The sequence below is a fragment of the Marmota monax genome, unplaced genomic scaffold (assembly GCF_021218885.2).
Source record: "Marmota monax isolate L192 unplaced genomic scaffold, Marmota_monax_Labrador192_F-V1.1 WCK01_AAM20220418_F8-fsc00007, whole genome shotgun sequence".
In the NCBI taxonomy this organism is placed as follows: domain Eukaryota; kingdom Metazoa; phylum Chordata; class Mammalia; order Rodentia; family Sciuridae; genus Marmota; species Marmota monax.
In genome coordinates, this window is record NW_026692781.1 from 11,904,868 (window position 1) to 11,930,665 (window position 25,798).

At 38.9% G+C, this 25,798-nt stretch overlaps 1 protein-coding gene across 1 annotated transcript in view; it reads right to left on the minus strand.

The window, feature by feature from the left end:
• The window catches only part of Pde11a (phosphodiesterase 11A), a 381,530-nt gene that overhangs the window by 65,807 nt on the left and 289,925 nt on the right, over positions 1-25,798 (minus strand). The window contains exons 13-15 of the mRNA XM_046447555.2: positions 13,433-13,542; positions 4,084-4,174; positions 557-657 (exon numbers count right to left, since the gene is read on the minus strand). Coding sequence (XP_046303511.1) covers positions 557-657; positions 4,084-4,174; positions 13,433-13,542 — 302 coding nt within the window. The remainder of the gene's footprint in view (positions 1-556; positions 658-4,083; positions 4,175-13,432; positions 13,543-25,798) is intronic.

Below are 25,798 nucleotides of genomic sequence, written 5' to 3' on the forward strand. Positions count from 1 at the left end.
AAGGAGACATTTTCAGGTTGCTAAAACAGGTGGTACCTGAAGGAGCACTGGGAAAGGGGGAGATGGAATTTTCTCTGAGAGAGAGGCCTGAACTGTAGAAAGAAGGGAGAGCCTTCTTCTGAAAAAATAAATGGAGAAACCCAATGTGAAGTTTGGATTTCTAGCCAATCTTTCATCAACAAATAGTTTTCATCAGCATCGTCATCATTATCAGTGCCATTATAGATCCATCATAATAGTCTAAAATGGCAGTTTTAGACAGTATCTAAAATAAAAGTGACCATCATTTAGTTTCAGAGTCAAGAGTTCCAAACAAGGTTCATAAAACAGAAAAAAAAAAGATATAAACCTTGCCATTGTATCCCAAAATCTCTTGGCTTATATACACACACCCTAATGAACTTCAAAGGAAAGAACAACATTAAGAAATTTAGCCCTTTTACACATTGATATCAGTGCTAAAATAATAAGCAACCCCCAATCTGGACCTGAAAATTAATTATAAGAAGGAACTTTAGATATCCATTTGTCAAATAGATCAAATGCCAATACCTACTCAAAGTACAGCGTGAGGTCTGTTGCTAATATTGACTGCTTCAAAAGCTGCATAAGGTCACTATATTCCTGGGAGGACAAATTAGCAAAGATGTTGTGGCCCTGTAATGAGAGAGTAAAAAGTCACAAAAGACATCATTAACCTGTGGTTGTTGATTACATGTTTTTCCTATATTAATGGGAAAAAAATGAAAAAAAATCATTTTTAAAAAGCTTAATAAAATTTCATACAATTATAGATTCCTTGGCAAATACAGCAAAGCCAGAAAGTGAATCATATTTGAGGAGTTCTACTGTGGGGCCTTTATCATGTGTTTTGTGTCAAAGGGAAAACTCTGAAAATGTTTGAACTCCTCTTATGAATGTTTGTACCAACAACTCCACCCAACTGCCTGTTTCCTACGGAATCATATAGTTGAGAAGTTGGCAAAAAATTGGGAGTCTTTTTGACCCTTCAATGAATACTAGTTTCACTACTAAAGTTTAAACTGGCATTCTGGAGATATTGACTGGGGCAATAAGTGGCTTGAAGGAAGATAAAAAGCCATTAGATAATGGGGACATTGGGCAACATCTGGAGACATTTTTTAATGGTCACAGCAGGATAGGGGTGTTACTTGTATTTAATGGGAGAGGCCAGGGATGTGGCTTAACATCCCATAATGCACAGGAGACTCCCCACAACACAGACCAACCTGGCCCAACCTATCAATGCTGCTGAAGTTGAGGGACCCTGCATTCAACTGTTAGGACCTACTTTGATGAAGGGTGTAGTAGATTAAACTTGTACAATGAATAGTTACTGAATAGCTAGGATATATAAGCCATTGTTCTTAGAACAATGTTCTTAGAACAGCGGGACCATAAAGATGACTTTACCCAAGAGAATTTGTGATTGCAGCTTTATCTCCACATCTTTGAAAACCATTCTTGTCTTCATAAAAATTTGCTTTTCTGTAACGTAACCAATAATTCACTTAATTTGCTTTAAAAGTTAGGACTTGCTGAGTGCAGTGGCACATGCCTGTAATCCCAGTGGGTTGGGAGGCTGAGGCAGGAGTATCAAGAGTTTAAAGCAGCCTCAGCAAAAACAAGGCATTAAGCAACTCAGTGAGATGCTGTCTCTAAATAAAATACAAAATAGGGCTGTGGGATGTGGCTCAGTTGTCCAGTGCCCTGAATTCAATCCTTGGTACAAAAAAAAAAAAAGTTAGGACTTTTAATTTTTCAGGTTTTCTCAGCATGGAATATGAATTCGTAAGCCTGTGGCCTGGAAAACAGACCAATTTTAACCTAGTGTTGAGAACCAAGAGATGGTAGAGAAGGAAAGGGGCAATGGGACTGCCTATCATTTGTTCTTCAGTGAGAAGAAAATTAATTCTTTCAGGAAAACAGAATATCAATTAGTAAATCATCTCTTACCAGACACACTAGATGATAATCTGCTTCCCTGAGTTAATTTATCTCATTGGGTGAACCCTCCACTCCTTAAAGACTAGAGTATATTGGTTCCACCTGGGACCAGGTCCAATATTAATAATAATTTCCAAATGAACTCTTTCAGACCCTTAATTTAGCCATTAAGAAGAAGACAAGTAACTAAAGGAATGCTACACCATAATTCTGCCCAGGTTTTTCTCCAGGAGAATTACCCTATAGGCTAATCACAAGTGGGTATTCCGGGCCTGGGAAAAAAATGGCCAGAAGCTATAGAAAAACAGACACCTGGATTGAGCCACACAGCCTCCAGTGAAAGAAAAACAGCCTTGAGCAGCAAGAGTTAGGAAAAGTTAACATTCAGACAAGGGGAAAACTGCTCTGAACTTGAGGATCCTGGTTATTTGTAAGGGTGTACATTTTACTGCTTTTAAAGAACTTAAGTAACTAATATGATTTCCAGAGAACAGAGTGACAAAGCTAACCAGATCAGCTTTCATTAAAAAAGAAAAATCCATTAATTTGCATCAGTGCATAGTTTATATGCAAATTTGCCTTGCACAGTGCCTCAAGGTTTGGTCCCTGAAGTGGAGTTGAATTTTCCTGAAACACCGCTTCTACCCTTTGTTTAGGGAGGCAGTGAGAGTGGAGCTGATGGAAAGAAAATTCCTCAAGCCACCCCGCGTTGTTTGTGCTTGTGTGTCATTTGGAAAATGGGCAATAAAGTTGCCTGCATTTCTGCCATTCTAATGGGCAGGACAGAAGGGGACATGGCAGTACCAGGGCATTCAGTGTTGCACAAAGCAGATGCTCAGTACAAGGCTTCATTACTATCCATTGCTGTTACTCATTAGAACCCAGAGTGAAGGACGATCAATGTGTTATGTCTGTATCAACGCAGATTCCAAGCGACTGGGAAACTTACATCTGTTTTTAATCCTTGTTATTAGGAAGGTGGGGCTTTTTGGGGTCAGAGGTATAAATACACCACATTTGCCAGTAAAGTAAAGATAGTCTGAGCTAAAGTGCTTCCTTTCCTCTTCTAGAGCACTCGGCTAAAATGTAGCTTTCATAGGAAAATTCCACAGTTGCCAGCATGCTGGCTAACTGAGAGCCTAACCTTAGGTATTTCATTCCCAACTGAAAATACATCGCCCTCAGCAGGCTGGCCCTGCCCCAGCCTGTATTCACGTTCCGGAGCGTTGACTCTCCTTTATGAGGTCGAAGGCTTTCGTGATATTGCAAAAGACAAGCTTTCTCAAAATAGTCTGGAAGAAAAAAAAATCCTCCATATTTAATGATGCTATTCCAGCGAAGCAGGGCCTTAATGATGATAATAATAATAATTAATGGCACAGCTAGAGAACTGACAAATAATGGGGAACAGATGATCCCTTCTTGGCCTCAAAAAAAAAAAAAAGTCTGTACGCCTGCAGAAAATTAAACAGATCCTTTCCTAGCAATTTAAAACTAAGACGCCTCAGTCAGAGTCAGTTCACTAACTGTCTCTGTTTTTCTCCGTGGAAAGCTAAAAGTATAAAATTCCAACTACTTCTGACTCCTGCATTGCCACAGGAAGCAAAATAAGGCATATGGCATCAGCCCTGGGTCTTATTTTTAGTTGTAGTTCTCACTTTCAAACTGGTCCCACCAGCAATTTTAAATTCTTTTATCTTTTATAGGTTTCTTGATTGTGCTATTAAAGTGTAACTTTCTCACCCTGTTTTTGTTTCACCATCTTTTAAAATGGCTCGGGGTTTTCACAAAATGGGAATGTTAGGCCACTTAGTACCTGGATCCAGTCACTCATTGTGCTTTTCTAGGTTCCTTAAGGAAGGCAAGATCAAGCTCTGATGACCGCAAGTGAGTCTGCAAAGTCTCCTAATCAATAAGGAAACCCAAATGAATCAGCACAAGAAGAATTTGAACAAGGTTCTCAGTCAGGCATCTGAAAGATCCCAAAAAACCACAAAGGCCTGATAGTTTGACTTACATGTGCTTCTCTTTTTCTTCGTGTGGAACTACAAAGAAAGAGAATTAGGAACAGGATATCTGGTCCTCTGTGAAGGGGAGAAGTGGAGCAGGTCGTACCTCACTTTGAAGGATCATCACAGCGTGGTTAAAATGGTGATGCTCTAAGGTAGCAGAGGTTCCATAGAGTTGGGCCAGCGCAGAGCCGCTCCTGAAAGAGGACCGAAGACTGAGTGAGCAAGGCCCTTCACCTTGACCCTCCCCACACCAGCTCTTTGTATTGAACTGCTTTTCCTACATGTGACAAAGAACTGTAAGCAGGTACTTTCTTGGGTAACTGTGTATCTTATCATCTCTTAAGTAGACTGTTCAAGAATTTTCTGTGTCAGGCTGGATGCTGCAGATATGTGACTAATAAGGTACAGTCTCTGCCTCTAAGATATTTACAGATGAGCAAGAGAGATGAAACATGATCATAAGAAAAAAAATAATGCACAAAACAATAATACAAATACTAAAATGTTCCAGGTCCACTCTAAGTGCTATGGTGGTGGGAGGCAGGATTTCTGGCTCTGAGATCAGTGTAGTCTTCCTTAATTAAAACTTGTATGTGTTCTGAGGGTCAGAGCACCTCTCTTACACCAAGTGTATTTGACTTTCCATAGGAAAAGACTTTGTGAATATTCTGCAGAGTTCACTTTATACATTATATGTACGATGTTGAAGCCCTTCTGTTATGGTTTCCCAGCCACCAATCACACTGAGATAGCTCTGTAGAATTCCGCAAAGTTTCCTGGATTTGGAGTAAAATTTTAGCTCTTCCTGCAATTGGTAGAGTAATATCATTTGGACAGTGACTTGGCCTCTTTACGGCTCAGTTCCTTGGTCTCCAAAATTATGATAGTACCATCTACCTCACCTGTTACTTAAAAAAACTATAATAAAATATTTAAAAGTGCCTATCATAGTGTCTGGTATGGAGTAGATTATAGTCTATATTGATTTTAATCAAGAGTTAAAATAGGTATGAATATTTCCATCTTAAATCAAAATTATACTTGAAGGGATTGCTTTATCTGTAAATTTTGTTTTTGTAGAACAACCCATCCCTGAATAATGTTAAATTCAATAAAGTGTTCATTTAAAGAGTTAGGATATCTTAGGAGATGAGAGAGAGGCCAGAGAATCCTCCAGTTTAAAGGGAAATCAGGGATCCTGAGGATCATCTAGGTCCTTGTGTACCTTTCTTGCCTTTTATTGCAGGGGCTTGGACATTGAAAGGAAAATTTGTCCTTAACTTGGAAATACTGTAGATTGACAGCTCACAGCCTGTCCTGAACAATGTGAAGGATTTCGGTCTCATGCTTCAATCCCACCTTCAGTGTGAGGCAGTCTAAGACCTCAGTTAGTTTCTGGGGTACAGAGGATCTGTGATCCTTGGAAAGATCAGAGCTGACCATTATGTTAGGAGAAATAGCAAGGCTTGTTAGAGTTAGTAAGAATTATGATGAAGAGGGCTAGCAAGAAAGGCATGAGATTTTAATCAGATATATGTTATTTCTTTAAAATTGCTTTAATCTATATCATCTAAAAGTAAAAATTCATTAGGTCAATCTTAAATGAATTAAGATTTAATGTTAGTTACTAACTAATCTTACATAGAGTTCATTTCTATGAAAACAATGCTTCTAAGGTAACATAGCTAGCTAGTATCAGTTCTAGATTTGGATCCAAGTTTTTAAGCTTCTTCTCATTGCCTAATGAGAATGATAATTATAACAGACATTTCTGGTGTTTGATACTCCATTTTAACAAGGTGGTTGTTGCCAATGAAAGAAGATTTCAAAATTTAATTCAAAATTCGACTAGTGTAACTGCTAACCACAAGCTCAGATTCCTGCGGTTTGAGACTCTCAATCAGCCATGCTCAGATACACCACACTTACTGAATGATCAGTGAATCCTCATGACAGAGTCTTGATGAGAGGTAGACTCAAGATACAAAATATTATCTTTTTATTTATTCATGTTGATTGAGCAGATTCCATACAAGTTAAATTAGCTAGATGGTGACAGTTCTCTTCAATTTTTTTTCTCAGGATGAATAAGGCGTGTTTTCTCCTTTAACCAAGGGACATCTTATAACAAGCAAACTGAAGCTCCCTATGACACAATTCTCTCTCTCCCCCATGTCCAAGTGGCTCCTGACCAGCTGTGCTTCATTCAAGGGCCCTTAGGGTATTTATGCAAAAACAGCTATGTGACTTCCATGGTTTGAGATCTTCCTCATCAGATTCCCTTTGTTCCTTTCAGTAATTCCATCTTACATTCTGCCTGCCTTCACACAATTCTGACTCAATTATAGAAGATAGGTAGATTTTGCAACTGGACCATATTAATGCATGAATGTGCAGGAAGACATTGTGATTCATGCATCCATTCATCCATCAATCATTCATTCAATTCAGCCAACAAGCACTGATGACTATTATTATGCCAGGCCCCAGGCTGGAATAGGAAGATACATGACTCATGGCTCTTATCTTCAGGAAGCTCGCAGTACATTTTAATTGTGCTGGGGACTTTCTCTGACCAGTCTTGCATTAAAAATGCTCACCTTTCTGCAGCAAGGTGCCATGTTAGCATCCAGAGGATGGAGTTTGGTACTAACTCTACTTTCAGTTTTCTATAGTAAAATGAGTTAAGCAAGACTATTTTCATATGTATCTCTTATTTACTTTATTAGATTCTGTCCCTGTGGGAATTTCAAACAAACCTGTCAGTGCCTCATTCTCTGGCCAGGCCCTATTGAGAATGCTGCTTACACCTATCATTACATACTGTGCACTTCTTGGGACCACCAAGAGTGAAATCCAGAGTCATAATCCTTGACTCAAGTGGTAGAAAGTAAGCCTATCTGTTAGGATGAGCTTATTGAAATGTGTTCCATAGAATACTAATTTCTCTGGAATGTTAAGTGGCATGAAGGGCAGAAATAAAACAAGGATCCATGATCAAATAAGTTTGGGAAATGCTTGCTTTAAAAATTTAAACTGTTTCTATATTGTGGGATTTCTCAGAGGCCTCAATATGTAAAAATACACTATTGTGATCATGCAGAAGGGGGATATTATCCACTCTTAATTGAGCCATTTTAATTTTAAAAGAGGCCACTTCTTCCATGTAATATTTTTGTGTAAAGGCATATCTCCACTTCTTCAGGTAAAACATGAAAATGAAACCCAAATCAATCACATATGGAATAAATTGATTTTGACATCATATCTCATGTTAGTTGTCTGCGGTAAATATATCATCATATGTAGCAGTGAAAATATGATTAGATATATGTAGAGTGTGAGAGAGGAGAGAAAGCACAGAACATTGATACATGTGAGTATCCATGATGTGCTATTGATTAGGTCATCCTAAATACTCAAGTTTTTCATTTTTGGACAGGCAGAACACCAAGGAAAATTTAAAAAAGAAAAGTCAAAATAAAAATTCTCTTTCTACAGGCACCAGGAAATTGAAATGGACCTTCATAACTTCCCTAGATATTCACATTCTCTGAAAAAAGACTTAATAGCAGCATGCAGCCATGGCTTACAGGAAAGTTTAAAAAGGAAAACTATGAAAAGTAATTAGGAAATTGAGAGTTGTTGGGAGGTGGTGAGGAATGGGATTAGGCTGTCATGGCAGATTAATGTGCCCCAGTATTTCACTTCTGGGACCTGGCCGAAAGCGACAAGATGGGTTTTCATTCCCAAGAAATGAGTATAAGAGATTATGCTAGAAATGAATAGAAGAAGTCTCCTAGGAGAATATACTACAAAGCTGCTCGGTACTGATATTTAATCATCGGGGGCAGCTGTAATAGAGAGGGGGATGAGTGGGGAACGCTGTCCCTGGAGAAAACAGGGAGAGGTGTGAACAGAGCAATTTCAAGGCCCCATGGTACTGCTGCCCTCTTTACCTATTGATCATTCACAGCACGCACTCTAATGCTTAAAAATTAAGAATAAAATATGAAAATGCAGAGGTTCACTTATCAGAAAGGCTAAGAGTATAAATCAAATTGTACTCTAACTAAAGTCACACTTTTATTGTAGAGGCATTTTGCATTTTATATAGTAATTTGTCCCTTGCTAAATGTCTCCTGTTTCTTTATAGCCTTATATATGAAAAAAGGTAGCATATGCTTTGCTACATAATAATTGGTGCATTTAAATTCCATTTCCAAATCACTTGAAAGGCTGAAATTACACTGTGAACCCTTGAAGAGAAGGGACTGTCTACTGTCTGTCCTTATTTTTCCCACAATGCCTAGCACAGGGCCTTGAACACAGAAACTCAATTATGGTGGAAAAGAAAAGGAGAAAAGGACATAGGTTTCTTGCTAAGAATCTTCTAAGCAATGGTATACTTTCTGAATGAATCCTATCCTAGTCAATATAAAGTTAGTTTTCACCATGATGTAAAAAGTCTTTTTCAGCATTCTTTATCAAAGGAAGTCTTAACTGAGGTTAGGTGATACTGATATTAAGTGTCTTAAGTTCAAAAGTGACTCCATTAGGTAGGTGCAGGGCTGATGGACATACCATGAGCTGATAAATTGTGTTCAAGGTTAATTATCCTGAGACACACATCATACCATATTGGAACAAACAGATTTGATCATGTGACATTAGGATGCAAAAAAAAAAAAAAAAAAAGAAGGAAGAATTGAAATCTAGTATCAATGACAATACCGTCTAATGTGTTGTAGAAGTTGTTGAGTCTTATACCAATGACCTGACGTCAGCTTCATTCTTTTTTTTCCTTCTCTCTCTCAATCTCTATCTCTATCTCTATCTTTATCTCTCTAGACTGGCTTTCTTTTCTTAAACCACTTGGGATGTGGTCATCATAGCTTTCCCAATATGGTAACCTTAGGTCCTAAGTCTGTATGAACCTGCAGCTTGCATCCCTCAATATCATGGTAATCCAACTCCCAAATCCTGGGAGTTAAAATCTGATTGGTCTAGCTTTGATTAGGTGTGTACTCTTGGTCTAAACAGCTGACGGATCAAGCTACCTCTTTTTGTGTGAGGCACAGGCCCTCTGACCTGGGAGGGGGCATTATTATCTGAGTACAACTATTATGCACTTCTCTATTAAAAGAACTCACAGGTGCTCACTCTTGGTTTACAGACTTGATTCTAACACATTTAGCTCTTCTTTATGCAGTAAGTGGTAGAATGGTAGGGTAATGGAGAGAAGGTGAAAGGGGAAGATACACTGTTGATGATACCATTATGGGGGGTGGAGAGAGGAATCCTTTAAAAAAATGAAATGCAGAAACAAGAACTCAAATAAGGAACTGTCTGAGACTCTATAATGAAAGCCTGTATGGTTCACACTTCAGTGGTATCCATGTTTTTAGTGTAACATCAAACCTATGTGTATGAAACTATGTTTTATAGTAATCCATAAAAGGTTATATGTATTTAAGAAATCAGGAAATTCTATTGAAAAGACATATAAAATAAGATAAAATTCATTCATGCATTTATCATTCACACATTTAGCAAGCATTTACTGTGTGCATATTATGTTCCTGGCACTGTTTAGTTGGTACTAAAGAAGAAGGGGATTTGCACTTATAAATCAGCAATTAAAATGGAGCAAGATGCACACTTTCGAAAAGGCTTAGTGAGGCCATTATGAAGGCATAAAAAATTGACAAAGGGAGGCCGCATCAGGGAGCCCCAGGAGTGATGCAGTCAGAAGAGTTTTGGGGAAAGAAGAGGAAGGTCATTCCACACAGAGAAAATATCACATTGAGCATAGGAGAAATGTGAATTAGCAGGACCCCACTGAGAGCTTCCCCTATGATCCTTGAATCTGGTACATAGATGCCTAGGTGGGGTGGACTAGGGTGAGTGGGTACTAGGTCAGAGAAATGAGCAAGATCCTGATTTGGGCATTAAGGTGCTAAACTAAGGATTCGAACATTGCCCTCAAAGTCACAGGAAGCCCATGGATGACTTTCAAGCAGAGGAACAGCCTGATCAGCTTTGTGAATCGATGAGGATTGTATTCTGGAGTGTCTGGAGATTACAGGAGAATTGGGCTCTTGTTTTCAGCAATCATGAAAGAGGCAAAGAGGTAGTTACAGTAGTTACAGAGGCAGTGCATGTTGAGGAGGGGTACCAAGAAGGGAGTCTGGGTGACTCGCAGATTTCTGGTGGGGTCCCATCACAGCGATAGAAGAGAAAGAGACATGCATGAAGAGGAAGATTGGGAATGAGAAGACTCTGGGACTCTGGGACTTTTCCCACTCACTTTTCCAAAAGTGCCTGGACATAACCTGTGAATTATGGTTCAAAGAAACAATTTGGGTTTCATCAGTAGATGGGTGGAGGCCCCACATGGGTGAGAAAGAGCAGGAGAGGGACAGGGGACAATATCAGCAGTGAAGGCCAGGCAGGGGCAGAGGGCTTAAAGCAAAGGAGAAGGAAGGCCATAAAAGAAGATTAAAATCTTTGTGAGAAAAAGGAAGATCCCCTGAACAGAAGGAATGGCAAAACATGTCTCATGGAAATGCAAATCAAAACCACCCTAAGATACCATCTCACTCCAGTAAGATTGGCAGCCATTAGGAAGTCAAACAACAACAAGTGCTGGCGAGGATGTGGGGAAAAGGGTACACTTGTACATTGCTGGTGGGACTGCAGATTGGTGCAGCCAATTTGGAAAGCAGTATGGAGATTTCTTGGAAAGCTGGGAATGGAGCCACCATTTGACCCAGCTATTCCCCTTCTCGGTCTATTCCCTAAAGACCTAAAAAGAGCATGCTACAGGGACACTGCTACATCGATGTTCATAGCAGCACAATTCACAATAGCAAGACTGTGGAACCAACCTAGATGCCCTTCAATAGACGAATGGATAAAAAAAATGTGGCATTTATACACAATGGAGTATTACTCTGCATTAAAAAATGACAAAATCATAGAATTTGCAGGGAAATGGATGGCATTAGAGCAGATTATGCTAAGTGAAGCTAGCCAATCCCTAAAAAACAAATGCCAAATATCTTCTTTGATATAAGGAGAGTAACTAAGAACAGAGTAGGGACGAAGAGCATGAGAAGAAGATTAACATTTAACAGGGATGAGAGGTGGGAGGGAAAGGGAGAGAGAAGGGAAATTGCTTGGAAATGGAAGGAGACCCTCAGGGTTATACAGTGGAGGGGGTAGAGAGAGAGGAAGGGAGGGGAGGGGAGAGGTGGGGAGGGGGGATGGTGGAGGATGGGAAAGGCAGCGGAGCACAACAGACACTAGTATGGCAATATGTAAATCAATGGATGTGTAACTGATGTGATTCTGCAATCTGTGTATGGGGTGAAGGTGGGAGTTCATAACCCACTTGAATCAAAGTGTGGAATATGATATGTCAAGAAATTTGTAATGTTTTGAACAACCCACAATAAAAAATTAAAAAAAAAAAACATGTCTCATGGCAAGAGCCAAGAATGGACCACAATAAAAAGGTCTAGAAGCTTTGGGGAAAAGGTGACATTACTGATGGTAGTTTCAGATAGAACTGGAACTAGAAGGGCAGGGTTTGGAGGGGAGTGAAGACAACAAACCCAGAAAACCCTCCAAGAAGCTTGAGTGGGAAGGAAAGAATGAAAATTAGAACTTAAGCTAGAGGAAGAAATGAGGATTGAGGTAGGCTTTTTCAAGATGGCGGAGAAGTGTTCATACGACCAGGATACAGAGAGCCAGTAGAAAGGAGGAGGTAGATACCAGGGGAGAGAGAGAGGGATGGTGCGAGGTCCCAGAGGAGAGAGCAAGGAAGGCATCCAAAGCAGAGGTGGAAGGGTCAGCCTCAGACCAGGACAGCATTTTCACTGAGATAGGAGGGAAGGAGGAAAGGATGGGATGGATAGATAAGTTTGTAGGTGGCAGGGGAGGAAATTGAGTGAGTTCTCGATTGATGGCCTCAATTTTCTCTGTGATGTAGGAGGCAAGGTGATCTGCTGAGTGGGGTGGGGGAGGTCGGAAGCAGGGGATGGTTTAGGAAGTGTGGACATTTGGTGTATGTAACCTCTAAGAGAAATAAAGGACAGAGCTGACTGGAGATATAGAAAGATTGGCAGGGAATGCTGAGCACTCAGCTGAGTTGGTTGAATAGATTCTGATGTGTTTCAGACTCTCACAATTGTGACATTTCCCCTCAAAGCCTTTACGAGTCTAGGAAAAGTGGCAAGAAATTGAATTGTGAGATTGAATAAGTTTTTTTTTTTCTTTTCTTTCTTTTTTTCCCCAGAAAGGATGCCACAAAACCTTCAGAGGGCCAAGAAATATATGATATTGGATCTTGAAAAGTGAATATATGAATTCATATATTGAATTGTGGGCTATAGGATGTAGGATGAATAGAAAAGGACACAAAATTAAAATTTATCTGCTAGACTAGGAGCACAAGCAAGAGTCCAGGACTCCAAAAGTTGGTGTTTAGGGACCAAAAATTCCTTGAAATTCAAGGGATGAATTTCAAGTGGAAAGCAATCTGTTGTCACAGAGGAGGCTGTTGAAATTTCAGATACTAGAGTTCAACCTCTTCTGGGGACTTTGGAATCAGTCATCTGAAAGTGAATCTCACTTTCTTCTTAACAGCCTTCTCTGTTCTCCCTGTCCCCAAACTTTTCTCTCTATTGATCTCTCCTTTGATCTCCTGTATCATTTTGTTTGCAGATAGACAGTAAAAAAAGAACTGAAAATTGAACCCTCAATCCCAGAATCCTGAGACCTGAGATTTGGTCCTATTTCCAGCACCCCTAAGTTCTGTGGCTTTGGCCACAGTGTGCACCTTCAAGCAACAACTTGCTTAGGGACAGATTATTCTATCCATTCACATGATGTGAGGGTCAAATACCCCTGTATTTATGCAATTCTTTTGTCTGCTTTCTACTTTTCCATGGGAATAGAGACAAAAAGAGCAAAGACTACACTCCTACATGTGGCTTACTTCACTACAGTTTATACATATCCAACATTAAAGGGACCCTGGAAGCGATTATATTGGAGGAGGAAGAAATATTTTGCTTCATAAAATTCCCTATGACTGCTTTTATTTTAATAGTCTAAAACCACATTTGAGAGTAGAAGCATGTCACACCATGAGGGCAAATATTCTGAAAGGGAAAACAGTAGACCCTTTAAAATCCGAGCTTGGTTCTCTGACTGAGGTCAACAGAGACAGACCAAATCAACAAGCCTGACATGAAGGGCAAATTTGCAATTAAAAGAAGAATAGGGAATTATAAAGATGGATGGGCCCCATGACATGCACGCCCAAGCCTGTGTGGCCTTGGCCTCTGATGCCAGAAATTAATGCTTTACTCTTTAGCATTGGTCACCTTTGGCTCGGAACAGAAAGGCAAATGCATTAAAATAACAACAATTAGAACACTTACTTAGCTTGGAAGGCATTGTTGGTTCCCCTGTGGTCCAGGTCATGACACAGGCATCCCACAATCACCGCTAAAATTTCCACCTCGGTCAGAATCTCTTGAAACCCAGCGGTCTGCAAAGAAGGGGAAAACATCAACAGTCACTACCGGGGGCAGGGAGGACGGATAAGGTTAGTGGGCCGAGCAACCATCAGCTCTGTTATCATACCCACATCATTTAAGGAAATGATTAACTGCCACCCTCTTAGATGACAGTAAGTTGAGTGGTCAGCGGCACAGCCTCGGGTCCCCATGGTGATGAATTAACTTGCTGTCACAGTGGCCCACACTGCCACACCAGGACAAAGTTCAGACTATTTTGTTCCCTTCTTAAGAGAGGAGGTTATCCTATCCAGATACAGCAACAGTTTGGCAAACACCCAGGCAGAGTGCATTTTGCTATTGTACAGTTTAATGATGATCATCATGTCCATTTGTAGAGGGTAGAAGCCCATGAAATACAAACTGAATGATGTACCCACCCAGATGCCATTCAAATGAGAGCAGGTAAAAAAAATAATGAAATATTTTATTATATTAAAAGAAACAGCTTAGAAGTACTCACATTGTTAGATGATGACATTCTGGAAATTATCTTAAACTAATTCACATTAGGCTGGTGGACAGATTGAATGCAGACAGGTAATAAAGCAGTGTAAGCCTTGGAAACTTGAATTTGGCAGAGGATTAGGCAGCCCAGATTAAGGATCAAGTGGAGTAACCGTGACTTGGAATTCTATTTTTTTTTTTTTCCTGATTCTACTAGCCGCACAAGTGAAACTCATAGCTGTGATGTGATTTCTTTTGGAAGCAGTTTGGTACAATTACATAAACAAGAGCAGCAATTGTTCTTTGGTTCCTACTGGTCCTTTTATTAGTTTAGAAGAGGAAGTGCACCTCTGGGAAGGCAGGTATGTGCATTTTCTTAATCCACCTTGCATTTTACTTTGCAAGTCTTCCATTTCATTACTTATTAAAATCGTCATCAGGTGGCAAGAAGACAGAATTCAAATTGCTTCACATTTTATATGCGTTTTTTTCTCCCAGATCTAGGCTCACTGGTGAATAACTGTAAGTAAGACTTTTCTCTTAGAATAATGAAATCTCTTAGAATAATGAAAATAATGGGTTTTATTACCAAAACAACAACAACAAAAACAAACAAAAAAAACCCAAACCCTGAATAATAGGTTCCTGTGTTGACAATTTTAGTTTTAAAAATTGACTTGGGTCCTCTGCTAGATTTAGAAAAACATACAACTTCATTTGGATAGCAAAAGGGAATATGGGCATGCTAAGAAATGATCTGGAAATATCAAATAGTTCATGTCAAGCTCATGTGTGCCCTTCATTTCAAAGTTTGAAACTGGATGCTGATTTTTTCTGTTTCCTACCTCCCTCTTTCTTCTCTTCCTCTTCCTTCTTTCTTCACCTCCTCCTTTTCTTCTTTCTCCTCCTGCTCATCCTCCTTCTTCTACTTTTGTGGTACTGGGAATGGAGCCCAAGGGCACTGTACCACTGAGCTACATCCCCAGCTTTTTATTTATTTATTATTTTGAAACAGGATCTTGCTAAGTTGCCCAGTCTGGTATCGAACTTGGGATCCTTCTGCCTCAGCCTCCTGAGTCTCTGAGATTACAGGACTGTTCCACCACTCCTGGTAGCTGTTGGTTTTTCTATGTTTAACTATTTTAGTTAAAATATTACCTGCAAAGTTTTTTTTTTCTTTTTTCTTAAGTGAATCATACTGAAATACTTAAAACCAGAAGCCAACAGTCCCTCATCTTTTCCCTTTTCTGATGCCCAAAGACATCTACTTTTAATTTTTTTAACCTAAATGGGTAGACTTTCCATCATATTTCTCTATACTATACACACATGATTAGCATTTGGTTATTCACCAAATACTTACATAGTCCTTCTTACATACCAGATTTTCTCCTAAGAACTTTTAGCTATTTAACTTATTTAATTCTTATAACAGTCCTTTGAGATAATTACTGTCTTTATCCCCAGTTTTAGATGAGAAAACTGAGTCAGAGAGAGGCTATGTCCTATGCCCAAGGGTCACAGCTAGGACATAGGACAGGGCAGAGAGGAGCAGTTCTGCCAGAGTCAGTCCTGAACCAGGAATGACGACTAGTGCAGATAGGAGATGATGTCCCCCTGCACCTCCCCTCACACTCCCAGGGTGATCCATGCACAGTGGTTTCCTGATATCACCCTATAGATATGGCTCACTGCTGTGGCAACTAGTACACAGTGATGTCTTCACTTGCTGGAATGAGGATTTCTTTGAAAACTCTCAGTCTTCTCACCCACAAACTCTGTAAAATGCCTCTCAACACACAAAGAGTCAAAAGTGTCACACTTTTATTTGATTCTTTCTGTCCTGGGAGTAACCTGATCCGGCTTCCCCTGATGTTCTTTCAGGGGTTCCTCTTCCCTTTCTGGGGTTGATCTCTTATCTCCTGCATTACACACCTTTCTGTTTCCTCAATCTCTTCTTTTGCAGAAGCACATCTGCCAGTGGATTCATGAGAAAGCACCCTCCCCTCACTGGGGGAATTGTTTTGGGGACTTTTCAGATTAAAAAATAAATAAATAAATTATATATATATACATATATATATTCTATTTGCTGTACTCACTTGTTACTTAGCCTAACAATTCTAGGTTGAAATAGTTTCACTCAGAATTTCAAAAGACTGTTCTGTTGTTGTTTAGCTCCCAAAGTTGTTTTTGAGAATATACCATTCTTATTCCTAATAAGCTAAGGGTGGTTTAGCACTGAGCCATATTCCCAGTTGTTTTTAATTTCGAGACAGGCCCCAGGCTGACCTTGTATTGGGGATCCTCCTGCCTCAGCCTATTTTCAGTGTTCCTTGATTTTCTTTCTTTTAGAATCCTCTCTCTATTCCTGGTGTCCATCAATTTCACAAAGGTATGTTTGGTTTCAGACTTTTTTCAATCAGTTTTCATGGTAAACCTAATCTGCATGTTCTACTTCTTCAGCACATCAGCTTTTAAATTTTGTTCTTATTGTTAATTTTCTCTTCAGTATTTTTCTTGTCCTCATTGAATGGCACTACAGTTGGTTGAATCTTGGACTTCTTGTGTTGATTTCCTTATTTTTAAAAATCTCTTCTTTCCCATTTACTTTTTTTTGGGGGGGGGGCACTGGGGATTGAACTCAGGACATTCAACCACTGAGCCACATCCCCAGACCTATTTTGTATTTTATTTAGAAACAGGGTCTCACTGAGTTGTTTAGCACCTCACTAAGTTGCTGAGGCCGACTTTGAACTCGCAATCCTCTGAACTCAGCCTCCCAAGCCTCTAGGACTATAGGCGTGCACCCAGCTCCATTTTCTATACAGACTTTTCTTCTTTCTTTCCAGAAGTTTTTATTTTACAAGAATTTATTCCTGTTCCTTTTCTAACAGCATTCTGTTCTTTTCCTATGGATGGATTATCTCTTTTTTCTTTCTGAAAATACTAATAATAGTTGTTCAGTTGTTTTCTTCTGCTCCAATGCACATTTTAAGAGTAAAGTGATACAAAGCTCACCCTGCACCTGCGTGCGGGTAGTGCCTACAGACTTCTGGGGCTCACCACAGGATGACCTGACTTTTCTTTTGCTGGTGTCCTCTAGTCTGGCTGCTGGTTACTGTACAAGTAGGGGGTGAGCGTAACCTCTACTACATGGAGAGGAGCTGGGGACCTGGGGACTCACTGCTTCCATGGCACCCTTATCCCACCTTAGCCCATTTTTGTGATATCTGAGGCCTTCTATTCCTGAGCTGAGGCAGGGTCTGGGGGCATTGTTTCTCATGTATGCCCCTTCTTCCAATCCTTCCACTCTTGCTCTTCTCCACTAAATTATGAACCATCCTCTCTGTTTTCTGCCTTCATATGTTATGGTTCCATGAAAGGGGGAATTTATGTACATTTCTGTTCTTGTTAGAAAGTGGTTTTTTGAAAGGAGAAAGAGGTATAAATGTATTTTTTTTCTGTCATCTATGTTACCTTGAAACTATTAGTCAGCTTCATTGGACTTGGTTTTACTAATGCTAAGTAAATCCTGAAAGTCTATCATAAAGTAATAATATTATGGTACCGTAAAAACAAGTTTCTTAAAATAGCAAGGCTGCACTGAAATTTAGAGATTTTGCCTGTGAAATGCTATTGACTAGAATTAGCCGATGAATCAGTGCATTAGGGAAAGGGTAACGTTTAAATATGGTCATTTGACTAGATATTTAGTTAGAAGTGAATATCAAATGCCATCTAATAGGTTCAAAATCAACATCCCAAATCATTTTGAAGCCATCAGTTAGCAGTCTCACCTTTTTATTCTCCCCTGGAAATCCAACATCAGGCTCTTAAATTATTGTGTCATGGACACTTTTAAGAATTTGATGAAAGGCATGGCCTGTCTTTCTAGAATTTCAAAAATAATTTATAGTATTCAAAGACCATAGATCCCATTTCTGTATCTCCGAATAGCAAATCCCTGAAGTAAAACATACTCACAGTCCCACAAAACACATTTGCCTCTCAACTGTGATACCTGAGTTACTGAAGCAGCACCTATCTCTTGACTGTGATTTAAAGCTGCCTGGTAAATGGTTTCTGAGAATCATCAGGCCTGAAAAGTGTCCACCTGCCACTAAGTGTCCATTTGCCCCTCCCCCACCCTCATCCATCTTCCTTCTGGCCCTATCCATTCAGACTCACATTTACCCACATTGAGTAGAAAAAGTCAACTGCCTGCTAAAGATAATACACCTTCAAGAGGAAACAGAAAGGTGGCAGGAGGCATACATTAATGCATTTATCCCACTTTTGAATCATTTACTGTACTATTTTGCTTCCAAACAAAATTATTACTGTTTTGTTTTCACCCGGCAATTGTGTTTTGTTGAGGTTTATGTTAATCATCTTCTTTCTTGTGTTCCCTCATGATTTGTATCAGGAATATAGGCGTGAATGCAATATGTCTAAGTAAGGAAACAGAGCCTATAGACCTGGTTCCCTGTTACCCTCTTCAGAAAAGAGGGTGACTACCTGCTGAGCAGGTCTTTAGGGAAAGTCCTTCATTGGGCTGGGATAACCCCATCCCCAGCTATATCAAACGGAGTAACAAGATCTCCGAAGTACCCAAACTAGTAAGACTGATTCTCAGGGTCATGGAGAGTACCAACTAATTTATGTCATTAGCTAACATAAAATTTCAGCCAGCTAGGATACACCACCATTTCAAAGCTGACAGTACTACTAGTGAATGGAGGAATATTATGGCCAGAGAAAAGTGACCTTCATTTTGTGGCTCTATTGAGTCCCAAAAGACACAAAAATATTGGCTGTAATATGAACACTTACTGGTGTTATAGAGGATTCTTTCATTTAACAAATGTTATTAAGTGCCTGTTCTGTATCAAGAAATTTGTATATTTGAGAAATGAGTCTTAGGATAATACTAACAACAGTAACTCCTTCTATAATGCTTAGTATAGGCCAGGCATTTTTCTAAATACCCTAAAATCATTAACCCATTTAATCCTTACAACTACTCTCTGAAGTAGATGCCATTTTTATCTCCCCATTTTATGGATGAGGATATTGAAGAACAAGATCACTGGGCTGAAAAGCATTTGAGGTGGGACTAGAGCCCAGGCAACCTGCCTCATGAGCTGAGACTGTGTTCTTATGTGTTGTGCTATCCAGCCTCTACATGGTTTACTTGTGCAGGTTTTCAATACTTTTTGAGATGATGGAACATTAAAGAATTATTTGGTGTGTGCTTTATTCCATGAAGTATGTTACACTAGTACTAGGCTGATATTACAGAGCCATTGGGCAATTTTTTTTATCTAAACATGGTTCTTGTGCACCACGGTGTACCTGATGATATACAATACTTTATAAATGAGGCTGGATATTTAAATATGGTCATTTGACTAGATATTTAGTTAGAGATATTTAGTTAAAGAGAGACAGTAGTTTGTATATCATATCCTAATTTTATAAAATGTCTAAATATATGCATTAGAAAAAGGTTATCAGGATATATATCAAAACATTATGGGTAGCAGGATTACAGGTGACAAAATTTTTCCTTTATATACTCAAATTTCCATAAAGAACATTTACTCAGTAAAATGCATATACTCTGTGTGTATTTGTAAGTTCTTTTTGTTTGTTTGTTTAAGAATAAAGTCATACTTTACCAAACTGGCCTAACTTGAAATAAAAGGTGACATTTTGAAAAAAGTCCATTCATTTATTCATTGAGCAAATATTTATTAAGCACTTAAGCTACTCCAGGAACCAGGGACATGCCAGTAAAGGACATGACCAGGATTCTGGTTCCTGCTTCACATGCAGTATTGTCACACTTCAATAGCACCTCACGGGCCTTTTTCTAATGAGAAACCAACACAACATGGGTCCTTTGTGGAAGAGGGTAATTGTAGAAATGGCCGGTTGCTCTTGCTTTTGTTCCTGGAGAAGATGCATGTGGGCTGCACGCCCTTGTCATGTCTGCAGCCCTGGCACAGTAATCTAAGAAAGTGATGCCAGAAATTCTACCCTCTCATCTCTTTTTGAACCTGTTGCAGGCACTGAATGACGAGGGATTTCTTTAGGAGTTCATCCTGTTGACTCTGAGATCTGACAGATGGCAAACTGAAAGGAAGGGAATTCAGTGATGTATCAGAGATTCCAAATGGTAGCAGAAATGCCAAACTGAAGGTGCTGAAGTGCAGGCACTACTGCAGAACCCTGGTGGACTGGGTGAGGGTGAGCAACAGCATGGTGGTTGGGGGAGGAGGAGTGCTATCTTTCTTCCTTCCCTTCCTCTTTCTCTCTTCTGGACAAGAAGAGCAAAGAATATTATTCAAACTATTACAATGGCTTTGGAAGACACAATTCTCAAGGAAGTGCCTGCTCTAGAAGAACCTGCACACCATATCCCTAATCTGTGCTGTCATGTCTTAACCCAGGTGTATATGGCTTGAACTTGGAGGTCCTGTGAACTGTGGGGTGAAGAGCAGTATTGACATAAGAAACATTTAATTTTCAGTATTTGCAGGGTTACTGTCGGAAGCTTTGTTTTCTACATTACTAAGTCAAATGTACTTCAGTCAAAACGTGCTCTTTGAGGGTTTCATTGTAAATGTTACATACAAGATCACCATAAATGATCCCAAATTGCAGTGGCAATGGCTTGCCCAGGTCTGGTAGGCCACTCTCAACATGAGGAGTCTTAACATGAGGAGTCTATGAAATTAGGTCTCCTAACTGGGATGAATGGTTCTCTAAGAGGAATGTCTTCAATCATCCCCCATCTCTAGTTCAGCACATATACCAGTCACGGGGTGGCATACAGGTGGTGAAAAAAATGTTAAGGTGTATGTTTGGGCTCTACATGCATTTACAGCAAGCAAAGCATTCTGCTTTTGGGGGTATAATTCATTGGCTTTTGGATACAATTGCAACCTCTCAATACATGAGCTGAGGGGCAGGGTGAAGAGTATAAACTATTCATATGCTCCAAAGCCAGGATTTGCAGGCAGAAGATTTTCTCAAGTGTTAGGGTGGAAGTTGACTTCAACTGCCTACTGGGGAGGAGGGAGGCTGTCTCTAAAGGTATTTAAAAGTAAATTTATATTGTTTGATTCCACAACCTACATTCTTTTTTTAAAAAAAAAAAAGATCCTATCTTTGCCAACTACAGATGACGTGTGATGTAAGTACGTGGAGGAGAAGAGCAGCAATCAACCACAATCCTCTACTGAGCGGGGAACACCCAACCAGATGAAAGATAGTAACCAGATTTTCCTGCCAATATTTGGGTCTGATGGCTTAAAAAAAGGTACTTCAGATTCATTTCAGGGTCCAGGGACCAGAACCTTACCAGCTGTTAGGGGATGCCTTCCAGCACTGAAATGCTTACAGGCTCCTTTTCAGATAAGGCAACATCATTTCAACCAACTGTAGCTTGCCCAGTTATCCATGGGAGTGGGAGAGCTTTATCAAATTTGCTCCTCTTTCTTCTTAAGAGGAATGTAGCCAAATATTGGCATTAATTAAATATTTAAGTCCACAGTGATGCTTTCTTTATCAAGCTCAGAGCTGGAAGACCTTATAGTCTACACCTGACTTTCTTTTACAACCAGAAGCTCCTAAAGGCACTTATCATCAAATCATAAAACCCAAAGGCATGTTTTGGGCATATGATAACTCTTAACATCAAAGAATGCTACAAAGCTTACCTATGTAAATTTCAGCAAGGCCAGACAGAAACAGGGGCCTGTCTAGTACAATTGTATGTGTTGAGTGGGTGTTTTGTGCATAAATGAAAAAACTAAACTTCATTTAGATGATTATATTTAGTTATACTTAACCACTTCCAAGACTTAATTTTTTAATCTATTTATTAACATAATTTTAAAAGTCTTTATTTGGGAAGTTAAAAGACACAAAAAATAGAAGACAATATTGAAAGCCATGTTTTCATTAGCCAATGGCAACAGGAATCCAGTTTCATCAATCCTATTTCATCTGTCTCTTCACATGCAGTGTTTTGTTTGCTAGAATATTTCAAAGCAAACCTACGGCATATTTCAAAGCAAGTCAACTCTCTTCATTTCATTCTCAAGAATCCCTAATGTGGACAAATAAAAATTGGTCAATATATCTCTACCTCTGCTCTCATATTTTGATCAAATGTGCTAAAAGACATACAAATAGTACAAGGAAAATTTCAAATTAGATACCTATAATACTTGTCAATAAAAATGAAATAAAATTTTAGAAAAAGACTTGAGAAAATTGAGGCTTTTACTTCAACTAAGATAATACAGCAAACATAGCGTACGTAGCACATTTACTGCATTAAGCAAAACAAAAGAAAAAGAAAATGAAATTCTTAGGGAACATAGCTTTCAAACTTTGAGAATATATGTGTTTTATGTTTTTTCCCCCTTGAGGATAAAGACAGGATGTTTTGTCCATGTTTAGAAATACAGTTTATATTCTATCTATGGTAAATTACTACTGAACTCAATATAATACAACATACGGTTTGTGAGCACAGAAAATGAAGCAGATCACTTGGTGCACATGAATTGTGCAGAAAGACAGATCTCTAAAGTGCTGTGAGAAACTAGTTTGGTGAATTTCAAGAATATGAGGCCTCTGCCAAACTCACCCTAATTTTTATTAAACATCACTGAGCCAAGATTAAACATGAGACCCACGAAAAATCAAAACTTTTTAAAGCTCCTAACTTAACACCCTTAGGTGCCAGGTTTCAGTTAAGAAAGTGCCACTGCACAGTCATGCACTGTGGAAAATGGAGGCCGTGATAAACGACTGTGGCTCTGCTGCTGGATCTCTCTGACCTGAAGGATTCAGCCGGCGTCATAAAATACAAAGCGACAGATTAAGCAGTTTACCAACACCATAAAAATCTCAAGAATAAATTCACTTTAATCAAAAATTCTGTATTGTAACTAGGCAGTCCCGGTCCCAAAACCACATACATTTCCTTACAAGCCCCTGTCCATGAGCAAGAGCTCATATTCTCCCTGTAACACCAGACACGATTATGTTCATACACTTTTCCAATTTACATGTCCTAAGAAAAATACCCAGCTCGGGCTGATGGTGCGGGAGAATTTATTTTCACTAGAAGGGGAATGACCCATAACTCATGAATGGCAGCGCTTAAAGTGAGTTATGGAGGTTACTCTCCTGTGAGAGGAAATGGATTGGATTATCCTTCTGCCCAATTGTATGTTTGGTTATTAGCACACCAGGTTTTTAATTATGTGTGGCTTTGCCATTTTCCTTTTATAAAATAAATGTGGATAAAGGGAATGTCAGCTAGAAGCCCACAGTGCCTAATTGAGGCTCTGAGATGTAGGCAGAGAGAATAAAAATAGGAACATTCTTATATGATGAAAAGATAGGAGTCCTAAATGTAATTTAAACATAGTATTCAAATTGATTAGCTCCATAGTTAATTTACAGTACCCAGTGCTGACATTTGGCAAGAACATTAAAAATCACCTTTTCCTAAATTAAAGATTTGCCATCTTTTAGGTTATACCTATATGAAGATGAAAGAATAGGTTTTTCTAACATGCAGATTTTATTATATTTTTATGATAATGTTGCCATTTTTAAAGTAAATATAACTAGTTGCTGCTTACATTGATAAGGAAATGCAAATGATGTTTGATGATTATAAATATAAATTACTGCTTGCTACCTTGCTATAGTTAGTTACAGAACAAAACATTTAGATCTCTTTGTATCCCACCAGTGTTACAATCTAGAAGGGAATTTAATTTCTGCTAAGATTAGGATTCTGGTTATTGAGTGAAAGTATTTTATTTAAAAATTCAATTGGTTCTGTCTTCTTGGAGGGAAAGAGGAGAGACCCAACTGTGCTTCTGTAATTTCCTTCCATAAGAAATTTTCTACCTCAAAAATCAAGGACTCTTTTTTTTCTGAAAACTGCGGACAGTGGACAAGGCATTATCCTCTGGCTGGTGAACAGGATGGATTTTCTCCTAAACGTCCCTTCTGCTTTCTACTTTGAATTATCAACAAGACGGCTTGGCTTATCTCTGAAAATAACCTTGTTGACAACACAAATATGGACTTAAACACGTTACCTCCACATTTAAGATTTAAGAAGCCCCCAGTAAATGTCAGGGGGTGTCAATGTTTTTGCCGTGATACTTGGTTATTATTAGTGTTTAACTGCAATTCCCCACCAGCGCCATGCCGCCGGCACCACCATAAATTTTAATGTGATCATGTGCTCTTCCATTTTCATATCCAGTGAATTCTGTAAGATCATAATATTCTATATGAACCCTAGCTGAACCTTACTGTGATATGAAGGAAGAACAAGATTTCTAGCAGTGATAGTGCTTCATCATTTTATAGTTTTTTTTTTTTAAACTGGACACCGAGAAACATGGTTCCTTGAATAATATTACCCTAAACTAAATTCATTCATTCAATTAATCTTTATTGAGCCCGTACAGGATGCAGGGCATGGCCCAAAGTGCTAATGAGTACATTTATGGGATAGTAAAGAATACTGATTCTTAAGGAAAGCTTTCTTCCCCCTTGGAAAATCTGTCAGAGCTCATACATCATTTATAAAACTGAAAAATATCTCTGCAACCTTAGTGCCACTTCATGCCTTTTATTTTATAGAACACAAACAAAAGCACAGCCCTATATCTGGTCTATGTTGTGAATAAAAGAAATATATCGATCATCTTTAGGCATGTGCTTGATTGGATATTTATTCTACATATTTCTATAAATAGAATCTGTATACTGACCATTGATCTGCAGGGTTTTATTCCTCATTTTAACTATAAATAATAACAGGAACTACCCATTCCTGGTGGTTTTTGGAGGAATTCAAAGTTTGGTAAATTCTAACTATTTAAATATCTCTTTAAAAGCAAAAAATAATATTGAAGCTTTCATTGTATAAATTTAAAAATCCAGGCCAGATACATTCAACAAATTAACAAGTGATGGGTGTGGTTACCAGTGAACTAGATATGTCCATCATTTTATATCAAATAGCCTGTGCTACAAAATAGTTGTTTTTATTCCTTTTAATTTCTAAAGAAACAAAGCCACTTTGTTACCTAGCCATAAACCTGAATATTTTTGCAAACATAATTCTGAGTCAATACATTAATTTTCTGTGTGTGAAATCCCTTTAGGGTTAAAGGTTAGGAAACTGGTAAATATATTTACAATTTGCTTGCCCCGTTGTTCATGGTACCAAAATATGCTTGGCAGTGGCACACAACTATGCATCTTCCCACTCCCAGAGACAATGGGCTTATGAAAATACACAACCAGGGATTCAAGGTCATATGGAGAAAGCAGTATTATTTATGCCAATAGCCAGTGGACCAGGAGGCGTTCAGGTTTGTCATCAAACAAGCCCATCCTGATAAGAGATTCTTGTTAAACAGACCAGCATTGTCGGTGTTTCTTCTAAGAAAAGCGCTTATTACCCAGTGGGGAGTGTGCCCCAGCATCTCCTGTGCAAGGAGAAAAGCCACACATTTAAGGAAGGTTGGTAAAGATTTTTTTTTTTTTTTTTTTTGTCTTTTCTGGCAACTGGCTGGGAAACTTTGCCTTGGAGCACCATCTAGAGGAAAATTTAGTGCATACACCATTCCTGGCTTTTTGATCCAGGTGCATCCCATGATTGTTGGATGGTGAATATTTCTTTCCAGATAAATAAGAAAAGTTTGGTTCTAATTCATCACA